Raw genomic sequence first — 12,524 nt, forward strand, 5'->3', positions numbered from 1 at the left:
GATGGACCAAAATCTCTGAGGAATGTTTTCAGCATCTTGTTGAATCTGAGCCACAAAAACTTTAAAGCAGTTCTGAAGACAAAAGGCGGTACTAGCAAGGTGTGCCTAAGTGCTATGGGTGTATGGATTCCAGGCTTGTTCTTTAGATATTAGCTTTGGTGAGAGCTTTGGTATAGACTAGGCCTGTAACTGGTTAGAATAAGGAAATAATTTTTTTAAATTGCTATTTAATTTTTTTTTTTTTTTAAATCCCAACTTTGCTTACATTGAGAGAAGGTTGGGCTGAAGATTGAAAGAGGAAGGGGTATAGACTATGATGTAACCTTTAATATGCCTATGATGATGCTACCCACTCTTTTTCTTTTCTTTTTCACTCTCTTTCCTCTTTTTATATAAGTCTAATAAAAAATTGATTACAAAAAGCAAACTGTCCTCCACAATGCAAAATCTCTTAAAAAAACACAAAAAAAGCCAATAAAGCTGCAACCCTTCACCACCTGCCAACTGATGAAACTGGAAGAAGGCACTGAGTAAAAGCAGTATTATAACTTTAATTATTCAAGTATTTGTTTTTTAATATAAAAAACATACAATATATAACAACAACCCCTTATGGGATAGATGGTTTCACAGTAAATGCCACATTAGCTTATAATACTACAAAACCTTTGAAAGAAAAATAAAAGGAAATTTGGCTGTCAACGCCACGTTGTTCAAGAGACAATGTTCTCGATGATGTCAGAAGCAGTTCTTCCATAATTACTGATACGCCAGATACATATGATAATTCATCAAGTTGGTAATGGTCTTAGTTACAATTAAACTGATACTTGTACGACATGATGCTGCATTTCTCTTGATGTGTGGAAGAGGCTGATGAGCTGAAATAGCTGATGATATACAGCGTACATAACCAAGAGCAGCAGCTGCAGTAATGAGAAGCTGATAGCTGAAATACATAATTACCTCAAGAGTGAAAATGTCAGAGTGGGAAAACAACAAAATGCATCTAAAAACTGAAATATACAAACAGCTTTCTCAGAGAAAAAGGTGGTGAAATGAGGACAAAATGTAAACAAAAACATCAGGAAAATTTGAGAAAAAAAGACTGATTAACTGTGCGGGCTGATTAAAACCCAAACATTTGGCCATGAATTCTTTTCATGCCAAATTATCCTTTCAGCTTCTGTTAGATGATTGATAATTGACTGCTGCCTGTTTTCAGCTTTGTATGATTTAAAAGTGAGAGCACAGCATGCGACCTGGTTTTGGTTTTTTTCTAATTAGAGTTACATTTGCATTCTTATTGTAAAAGAACTCTTCTCTCACTTCTAAGAAACATTTTTGAAGTGCATCATACAGGGATCTAATATGGTAAGTAAATACTTTATTGATTTCCACACATTTTTTTTCTTTTGGCTTGCAATCCTTAGAGAAGGTCAGGCTTGCTCGGTCAGCAGCTGGTAGATTCAGTGTCATGCTCAAGGACACTTTAGCATAGAAAATGTTGCCGACTCAAACTGTTAGGCCACACTAATTAATGCTTAACACTGATTGACTTAATGCCTTTAAAGAATAGTCTACATAAATTGGACTTGGAGTATATGAACAAATTACTTTCACTAACAACACCCCATTTTAATTATGCATGAGAGTACACACTTTACAAGCCTCATGCATTCATTAACAATCATGAGGTGAGATATAGACGTAGATGGATGTTAATGAAAACGTCTGTCTTGAAATAGACTCGCAGCAGCCCTCTCAGTGTTTACATCATTCGGTGATAATACTTTAAATGGTGAAAAAGGCAAAGAAAAAGGGAAAAATAAAGTTTTTTGTTTTGTTTTGTAAGTGTCTCTCGTGTCCCCTAACATCTCAAGTGTTTCTTGCTGGACATGTCATTCCAAATACGGTGCATCTCCTCCGGGGAGATCTGGTGGACGGTGATAACCCGCCTGTATCTGCAGAGGCTGTAAGCCATTTTCCAGTGATTAAAACCACTGTTCTGATAAGGGTGTATGCCCAGCTTTCGCAAACACAGTCCCACATAGACATCCTCCAGGTGCAACAGTCTTGTGTGTAATGAAGTCTTGTAGATTAGCTCAGCTACATCTGCTGAGAACACGTAGCCGGTGCCCGAGCAGAAAGGTGGGTATTTGCTTTCAGGATACAAGTCTCTGGGCATGTACCACTTGCTGCGCATATCTCTAATGGGACCACCGTTTATTACGTAGCCAGTGAAATATCTCCTCCTTGGTTTGGTGTTGGGTTTCAGGAGCTTGTAGATTAGATTGTCCATGTTGACAAAGATGTCACTGTCTGTCTTCATGACATACTGTGCTTTGGGGCAGAAAGTCGCCACCCAGCGCATTCCCATCATGGTCTTGAGGGTTAGATTGTGGTAGGAATCGATAAAGTCCTCCACCACGATGTCATGGAAGATCTGACTCTCCTGTTCCACCATCTGGTTCAGCACAGGGTCCGTGTTCCTGCCCAGCAGAAAGATCGTAAGGATGCGGACGTCGCCGAAGGTCGACTCATCGCCCCAGGTCTCCCTGATGGCCTGCCTCGCATCAAACTCTTTGTGGGTGGTGCTGATGAGAATGACCAGAAAGGGCGTGACGCTTTCGCATTTCTTGGGCTCATTGATGACAAACTCAAAGGCGTGTGGGTTAAGGGGGCGGGTGCGGATGTTGTTGAAGGTGATGTTTTTATGAGGTTTCACAGTCTTCCGTATAGGCACTGACATGTGGCCAACGTACGTGGACGTCGGGCGAGTTATGCTCAAGTACCACAGAGCGCTCGCCCAGCAGACCACTGTCAACAGGTATAAACATGACACTTTGGAAGGCATTATGCTGCATTTAGGTGTGTTTTAATGAGTAGGATCTCATAAGGCTTTCTTTCCATTAGTGACGTTTCACCTGGCGAGGCAGCATTAAGCTGCTCCAGCATGCGGTTTGACATTAATGGTCAGTAATGGATTACTTCAGACAGAAAGGATCTTTTTTGGATTTTAAAGCACTTTAAAACTGTTTGGACGTCCGCCTCCCTCTTTGTGACACTGCTGCTTCTCCATTTACATCTGAAAGAGAGCGAGAGAAAGAAATCATGAGTATAAAAAAAGGATGTGTCCCTGAAAATCTTTAAATGAAGTTTGTTTCAATCAGCTGAACTCAGTAGAAGCATTTCCCACAGCGCAGACTTAGTTATCAAGAACGATTCAAATAAATGAGGAAATGCTGCTGAGCCGCTCAAAATCACTCACTAGATGATTTCTAATTTGTATCTTTGTAAATCAAGTTGGAGAAAGAAAGAAAAGTACTTGGATGAACTCAATATCTAATAAAAAAATATCACTGCAGCAAATATGTGGGGTAAATTGTGAATCATCTGCCGTCTGGAAAAAGCAAATCATTGTCAGGCACGTTTATTTTCTGCATTGTTAAAACTCACTTATTATTCAGTGGGAGGGTTGTGTGAGGGTTTTGTGAATGCTGTGTATCAGGCTTGGTATAGATCGGGGGAAATGTTGTGATTGTGTGATCACGACTGTCACATTTTGAATTTCATGTATATTTGTTTAGCACATTAGTAAAAGTGTTCAAATCTCTTTTATTACTTAGGGCAAACGTAACTATTACTGATCAAGTACGACCTTAAATCCACAGGCAGATGAACTGAATAACACTTTGTCACAATGCAGTGCTCTGCTGGGAAACCTTGGGACCTGGCAGTCATTATGTAGGTGTTTCTTTAATACTCAGCATCCACTTAAAAATGTTGCGGACTAAGCTTCAGGGCAGCAACTTTCCCCAGGAGGAACATGCACCCACAAACAGCCCAAGGCTAGGTCAGAGATGTTTCAGCTTCGTGAGGGGACCTCGCCAACATGAGTCTGGTCATTGTAATCCCTAATTGGAAAACTCTCCTACAAAGAAAGGCTTTGCACTAAGAATACAAAAGTGTGATAAAAGCAAAATGTATAACAGTATAGTTTTTTTACACAGTAGCTTATCCACTGACACTAAAGCTCTAGTCCCCCTGAGACCATGAACTAAATAAGTGGAGGAAGGTGGATGGATGGTAGATATTCTTAGTACATCTCCAGCTGACAAGTATGGGTTGTTTATACAGCTCTTTTCTAGTCTTACTCACCACTGAAAGGACTGAAAGTACTTTAGATTACAACTCACATTTTTTAATATTGGATTTAGCATTCTATCCTAAGTTGTATTAGTTTCCTCCCTCAGTGTTCCCAGCTTCTTGTGTCAAGTCCCAGTGGTCTTAGAGTTTGTTTACGTCCTGTTTCTACAGGCACGTCTCTGTCAATCTGCTTCCTCTGTGTTCGTCTCTGTCATCTCACTGTGTCCGTGTCTCAGTGCTAGTGAATTCCTGTTTTTTTTTGCGTGACAGTAACTTGTCCTGTGTGTGTCGTGTTCAGTTTTGTTAGTCAGATTTAGTTCATCTGTGTTCCCTGGTGTATTTAATCTCCCCGAATTTCTTGTGTGTATTTAAGCCCTCTGTTTCCTTCTGTACATTGTCGCAATCTCCATCATTTTGTGTGTCTCCCTCATGTTTAAATCTCCTAGTTGATTATTTATTCCATTCCAAATTTCCTAGTTTGTAATTTTCCTTTAAGTCCAGCAATAAAGCTTCTTTTTTCAGTTCAGTTCTGCTTCAAGTCCTGCACATTGGGTCTATGCCTCAGCCTGCCACATACAGCGTTTCTTGAAAAGAACCCTCCTGCTGTGAGGATGTGAGGTGGCAGCATGGTAGAATTATCAAGTGGACTGAGATGAAAAAAAAAACCAAAACATATATGAATCTGTCCTTAGGTACAGCACACCTGTATAAAATTTACTTCACGGGCACCAATACGGCTTACATGGTTGAGTGGGTGACCCATATATCAAAGATAACTGCAGAGGCAGAGACTATTTCCCTTCTCCCCACTTTACTGTCTACTCTCTGCACTACACTTAAGAATAAAGACTGAAAACGCCAAAAAATACAACTTTAAACATTTACTTCAGGACATCCTATCACTTTTTTTTGTCTAAGCAGACAAAGCAATAACACCTTTCATTCACTTTATTACTGCAACCTGAATTAAATACTCATGCCTGCATATCACTGAGCAACAGATCTTGTGCCGTAATCTAAAAGACAGCATTTTCAGCATTCAGTACATCATCCCAGTGTGGAGGTTGACATTTCACAAGAGTAGAAAAATGCCCTTTAAAAAAAACAAAACAGAAAAAACTCAGCCAAAAAGCAAAAGTATGCTTTACAATCTCTCTTCTTCTGGGGTTTAAAAGAGCTCTGGGGTTGGCAGGATTCTGCAGCGCGATATGGTGGCACAAAGGAAACACTGTGCCATGATAGGACCCTCCCCTGGGATGCCCCCTCCCCTGTTTTGTTCTGTGCTGCACAGCTATACAGTCTGCCTGCCACAGATGTCTTTCGCTTGTTTATTTCCTGAGCAGTCATTCTGCTGCATGGACGCTGAGATGGAATTTGGCTGTCCTTTTGCGCAGGTGGCTGAGCTCCCCATAAAGGATATGTTAACATGTAGATCATGTCTCACAGCTTTTTGAAGCTCTCGCTGACTTTTCTTTTTGTTCAAGGTAGATCACACTACGCATTTCACAGGAGAATGGCCAAAATGCAGTAAAGCCCCATACATACCCATCTTCAAAGCTGGAAAGCAGTGTTACCGCGCCTGAACCGTAGTAAGGAAACCTCTGGCAGTTACTTGAAGGCTCCGTGGCTGGCTCGTAGCCAGGTGTTGTGCCAAAAACTGATTTCCAATGTTTCCGTGTATTTTTTATGTGTAATATCTTTACGTATGTTGGTAAATAGACTTCGGTGAACAGCGTTTACAAAGGGGTTATATATAGAATTAAAAAATTATCTGTTTTTTCAAGTATCTTTACAACTCTGTGCTATTGTACTTACATTATAACCAATCCGGTCCTTTATCCCCACTTAAAATATTTTTACAGAACTATTGTAATATTTGCTGCCATTTCCGCTGTCCTCCTGGCCAACTTACTCTTACAAAAGACATTTTTAATGTTAATGAGATTTTTTTTAACTGCATAAATAAAGGTTATATAAAAGTCACTGCCAAAAACTGATTGCGCCTTCTACCTTGTTACACGAATGTTGTTTGTGGCTCAGTGTGACTTTGTGTCATCCATGAGGGATGCATTTGACACATGTTTCACATATTATAGCCCAACAAGTTAGCAGTTCAAATACGAGCAATCACTTTTTGGCAAATACCGGAAATCAGTTTTTGGCAGACAATCACTTTTTGGCACAACCAGCAACTTGCTTACTGTACAGGTCAACTCCACTAGTGAAAAGATGGAAAGAGGCATGGGAAAACTGCTTCACCGAACTTTATTTCTTCTCCAAGGCACGAACACCGCGTACAGTGGGCTGAAAACAGTTTACTTACAGTGAGCATCAGCGACACACTCTGGCTGTCGAGGAAGTTTTTATATTCATTTTACTACTTTTCTTTATGTCCCTTTTTCTCTCTCTCTTCACACACCCACACGGGCGGTCCCGCTACACACATCCCGAATACATTTCCCATCAGGCTTCACCCTTAAAGGGCCATGTCTGTAACAGCAGCCTGAGCAGACAAATATAGTCATAATGACATGGCTTTAATTCCATTTACCAATAGAGCGTAATTATCTGCTGTCTATACCCTCATACAAAAGGACTCTGTTAGACTAAAAGACAACTGAGCCACAACAAAGACCACACTTGCAAAATAATGTATTTTCCTTTGTAGAAAATAATCTATTCGATGAATTAGTGCTTTATGGAAGATAAGCCTGTGAGAAATCGGCGCTATAAATGAATCAATAACAATTTTTTTGTTTAAACTCTGTGTGAGGGAAAACAAACTGTAGACAAACAGTGTCACGAATTGGATATTATGGTCACAAATGAATGTTTATGATATAAACAAGACTTTTACAAAAAAAAAAGTATAGGTGCATGCAGGTGGCAAAAGAGGTTGCAATTGTAGTTGTTCAAAACAACAACTGCACAGTTATTTACAATATGCACTTTATTGACACAATAACACAGTTATCACCAATACACGGCTGTGTTGACATCCCTACTTTATAGGGGCAGATCATCACTCCGAGGCCATCTTAAAAAATGTGTTTACTCCTCACCTTCCCCTTGTGTCTTCCAGCCAAACTTATTTCTCACAATATTGGCCTGGTCCTCTTGTGAAATCACTGTTATATCTCATTGGATTTACAGTGGTAAACAGTTATTCCCTTTAATAACACTTTACTCAGACACGAGAAATACACAGAGGCGTCAATATGTTATCGTCCCAGAGGAGGGATGAGGGTCATGCACAGGGAAGACAGTATAACAAGGCCAGGAACGAGGAATGGCTGTTTACTCTGGGGCTAATGACGCAGTGAAAACAAAGAGCTGCACAAACACAAGGCCCATGTAGACTTGCTCAGATGCATAATATATATCACAGCAGGCTGATAGAAAGCTGACACCTGAGTCTGGTACCTTAAAATCTTATTCTCCAGACTGAAGCAAAGTCTACCAGAGAAATGGGGCAGTGATTATGTGATTGTTCATTTCGCTGTAAAGCATAACCTCCACCGGCTTTTCAGAATAAAAATGTCTAAGCTGGTCTGCATCTCTTACATACCTGCACAGGATGAGATTAAATGACTAGTAATCTGTCCCTGAGTCAGACTGATACAGGAGAAAGTGCTTTTTAATACAAGTGAAAGAGTCAGGCATGAATTTATTCTGAATGGCAAAACAAAAGAGACTGAATTGTATAATGCCTTGTTGCTCTATGGTTTGATAGTGTTTTAACCAACTGATAAATCACTTGTGTGCTGATGATGGTTGGGATGATTGTGCATCATTTAATCCACCTTTGTGGCTGAGATTAAAAAATATATATGTACAAACAGCCAGTTTTCTTAGCCTGTAGTAAACTGCTGCACAGGTGACAGGCATGCAGATGTTAGGCCTGATTGTTAAACACAATCCAACCAAAGCACAATCTAATCTTAACGATCTTAATGAGACCCAGGGCAATTATATGCTTTCTGCTCTACTGCAACTTCTTCAGCAACAGTTTCTAGAGAACATTTTGCTTTCATAAGCTAAAGTGGTAAGATAAATATTTAATAAAATAAATATTTTAAAGAATCAGAGTAAAATGCAGTATATATAGTATGCTTTTCAACTCAATAAACCCCAGAGACTGTTATAAGACTGTTGTGACATGATGCTTAAAAGTCATATTAACAAACTTAAGTATCCACTTGTAACTTTAACATATATTGACAGATTTTATTTCTCAATTGGTTGCCCGAGGAAGAATCTTTCTGACTCCAGTGATCATATCAAAGGTTGACCCTGGAAAGGATCTAATGCTTTTATTTAGATTGTAACATAGCCCAAATGCACAGCAAAAGTAACAAATCCAAAACATAGAAGCTTCTCAAGGTGAACACAGAGGGATGGATGACCCCTGCTGTTTGGATATTTAATTTAAAAAAGTAATTCTTTCAGTATGTTACTTAATTACTTGCTAGAGAGTGTAATTCATAAGTTTGTTGTTTTTCTTTCTGCCCAGCAAGCAGATAACTGAAGAACTTTTGCTATGCAGGTAACCACATAATTGCAACTGTAATATAATTACTGAATTTATTACAGTAATGCGTTACATTTATGCGATACAGAAGAGTAAGGGAGAGACAGGAGTATTTATACTCAAAGAGCTGATCTGGGAAAGGCCAACGGGTGATGTTCACGAGACACAGGTGAAGTAATCGGGACAACTGGGGGAGTGAACATGCTCTGAACATGCATACAATCAGCTGTAGACATGATGGCCGAGTAGTGACTCCAGTTATACTTCTTTCAAGTCCATTTGAAGCCTGCTCCGTGTGAACATGCACTGTAATGTAAAATCACTGCGGATGGGTCCACCTGGCCACAAAAAATTGCCAGGCATGCAAGTACACTATATATACCACATACACAAAGAAATGGGACCACACGTAATAATCGTTCAGTTCAGGTGTGTTCAGTCCCATTACCACACGCATATAAAATCAACCTGGCCATGCAGTCTGCCTCTACAAGCATTTTGTGAAAGAATGGCTCATTCTAAAGAGCTACGTGAATTCGATCACCTGTAACAGTTAGTTCAAAAAATGTCTTCCCTCTGTGATCAGCAGTCAGTGGTTTTATTGGAAACAAGGAGGCTTTACAGTAGAAACCACAGCAAATCAGCCACGAAGCAGCAGACAACCTAAAGTCTAGTAGTCTAGTAAGGCTCTGCTGATTCAAATCTCCTCTGATGTTAACATCAGCACAAAAAACCTGTGCTGGGAGTTTCATGGCATTGGTTTCCATATATGAGCATCTCCTGCAGGTATGATGTGCAGGTAGCACAGTACTTTTGTTCTCACAGTATAGTGTATAATCAACTGATCTAACCGACTAAAATTGGACTAGTCTAAAAGCAGCATTTTAGGCCTAAAAGCACCTGCCAAGTCTCAGACAAGGTGTCCGACAAGGTATCAGGTCTAATGATAATAAAAAATGTATTTTAATCATGGGTGAGATCAGGATCCAATCACTGTACCAACAATATGAAGAAAAGTAATACTGAAGATGATGAGCACCATCTTTTAGATTCACACAGTTTATCCATATGAGTGAAGCCATATGTGGGTGTCTCTGCTTTTGTTTCTCTTGCTATAGCACGGAGCAGAGCCTTCAAGTGCGTTCCCAGACCTTTGCAGAGCTATTATTTCAAGCATTCTCCATAGCATAGGATGTCACACTGTCACAAATGAAATGTCCCATTCTGTGTGAACAGATTGGCCCAGTTGGCAGCAAGACGGTGAAATAAAATGGTTTATAAGGAAGGAACAGGTGCACACAGCTTCGTGTTTAGGCACTGAAACTTTAGGACATGAAGCACGACAGAAACACAACAGGGAGGGGAACAGAGAGGGTGGCGGGGGGCATAATTAGCCTATACTACCAGAAGAGATTCAATTTATCGTGATTTATTATATCGCAACCAGTAAAATTGTATGAGGAGCAGGGCACAAAGACATTCATTCATCAACACGACATTTCTTTCTGCGAGCGACTAGGTTGACTGTTTGGTGGACTAGTTTCTAAAAAGGGCTATTACGCACTCCTCTGCACACAACAAAAATGTTTTGATTCATGGCCCCGTGACCATCTGTAGACAGGTCTCTAAAGTGTTTTTCCAATAACGACGTCTCAGAGCTAATAGATTGCCAGATTGAATTAACTGGTTCGTACAAAGCTGGAGTATTAAGGAGGGCCTGTGCCAAAGATTTAAATTGATTACTTTGGGTTTCATTTGACTTGACACCTTTCGAAAATTGCTAGTTATACTTTTAATGACATGTCACTCTAATGGCAGGACTTTGGACATAATAATATTATAATACATGCTTTACATTTTAATAAGAACATGCTCCTGCTTCTTATTTATTGTTGGTTTTATGAAGGTTGGACTCTCCTTGTCCTGACCTGGCTAGTAACAAATTGAATGATACAGCTAATGAAATTCTGGTGACAGGACCACCTGATGAAGCGGAGATGTGAGAAAAAATAATACGACTATTGTAGCACAGCACGTGGTAAAACCTTAAATCTTCCCACCCAGCAGTTTATTGGCAAAAGCCACATTTGGTTGCTTGTAACTGAGACTTCATTATCCTTGGAAAAAGTGGAAGAGTGACCATGCACTCGTTTCAGGACTATTTATGTTTTCCCCAATTGAACCTCTACATTTTATGAGCCTTTTTTCTGGTTTTATTAAACATAAATCAAGCAAAAAGCTCAGCTGAAAAGACTTTTTGTCAACTATAACACTGGAACCCTTAAACATGAATGAGCCTATAAAGCTTTTTCATCACTCCGTCTCTATAAATGTTACATTGCAGAAAACTGTTGTGTACTGTAAGAGCTGCTCTTCTGGAAACACAGATGGCTTTAGTATATCAAGGGAGAAAACACAGACCTCTACTGAATAATCTGGCAACAGCGATGACAACAGGCTTTAAAGAAAAACCACTGAATATGTAGAGCCAGTTCATTTATTTTCTTCATGTTTTTATGTTATTTTTGCTTTGCTAAGCTACTACTCCTTTCCTGTTTTGATGCTAACAGTAATCACTCATCATGGATCCTTCTGAACAGCAAGTTTGATATGAAATTAAATCACATAACTAGAATTACTCTTCTACTATGAAATAAAAGACTTATAAAATATGATTTTGAAACTAAAAAGCTTTGAAAATTAAACTTTGTAATTAAAAATTTGCTGCAATTAAACAGTGGCACAGAAAAACATTGATTTTACAATATTATGTATTTTTTCTTTAAAAATAAAATGTCACTTTGGGTTCACCTTCTCTTAATATAAGATAAGATAACAGAAGAAATACATTGGCATACATTGGGAAAGTTGCATGCTCTAATTTGCACTCATCTGTTTGTTTATCAGGTACAATTATTCATCTGTGAGTTAATGGAAATATCCAATTTCAGAAACCGCAGATCTGGGATTTTCCCACACAACCACCTCTGGGGTTCACAGAGAATAGCCTTAAAAAATATCCAGTACGCAGCAGTTCTGCAGATGAAAGTGCTCTCCTTGTTAATGGCAGAGGTGAATGGCCAGGCTGGTTTTTTCTGATAGGAAGGACTACTCTGACCACAGAAGACCACACCGAGTGCCTCTCCTGTCAGCTGAGAAAGGAAACAGTTTAAACAGGCTCTACAAAAATGGACAACAGAAGATGAGCCCTTTAAAGCCTGAACCATGAAATAATTGCCAGAAATTTCAATATTTCTTTTCTTTTGAAAAAAGTGTGTATTTATTCAACCTTCTGATTAAATGAAACAAATAAATAAATATTAATTTGAATATGTGAGTTTACATTTTTATAGTATTTGTTACTTTTTTTTGCAATTTATTTGGGTTTTTTGGGGCAAAAAAAAAAAATCTGTGATCATTTAGAAGTCTTAAAAAACTGACAAAAACTCATGTATCAAATATCACTTGGTTTTAAAGAGTTAGAAGAATGTTGCCTGGTCTGATGAGCCTTGATTTCTGCTCTAACATTCCAATGGTAGGAGCAGAACTTGGCATTGGTCAGTAGTTCAGACTTTTAATGGTGTGGGGGATATTTTCCTGGCACACTCTGGGCCTCTTACTACAACTTATGTGAGTATTGTTGCTGACCATGTCCATCCCTTTATGCTCACAGTGTACCTATTTTATGATGGCTACTAACAGCAGGATAATACGCCATGTCACAGAGCTCAAATCATTTCAAATTGAGATTAGAGAGCAGCAACCAAGACTCAGTCGAACTGACCTGGTCTCTGTGTCCCTTATCTGTTAAATAAATCTATAGTGTGAAAGCCATGAAAAAATC

At 39.1% G+C, this 12,524-nt stretch overlaps 1 protein-coding gene across 1 annotated transcript in view; it reads right to left on the reverse strand.

Annotated features, from left to right (window-relative positions):
- Positions 1 to 253: 253 nt before the first annotated feature.
- b3galt1b (UDP-Gal:betaGlcNAc beta 1,3-galactosyltransferase, polypeptide 1b) overlaps positions 254 to 12,524 on the reverse strand; it is a 56,440-nt gene continuing 44,169 nt past the window's right edge. The window contains exon 2 of the mRNA XM_085134631.1: positions 254 to 3,088. Coding sequence (XP_084990757.1) covers positions 1,871 to 2,857 — 987 coding nt within the window. The 5' untranslated portion in view covers positions 2,858 to 3,088 and the 3' untranslated portion in view covers positions 254 to 1,870. The remainder of the gene's footprint in view (positions 3,089 to 12,524) is intronic.

The sequence above is a fragment of the Neolamprologus multifasciatus genome, chromosome 16 (assembly GCF_963576455.1).
Source record: "Neolamprologus multifasciatus chromosome 16, fNeoMul1.2, whole genome shotgun sequence".
In the NCBI taxonomy this organism is placed as follows: Eukaryota; Metazoa; Chordata; class Actinopteri; order Cichliformes; family Cichlidae; genus Neolamprologus; species Neolamprologus multifasciatus.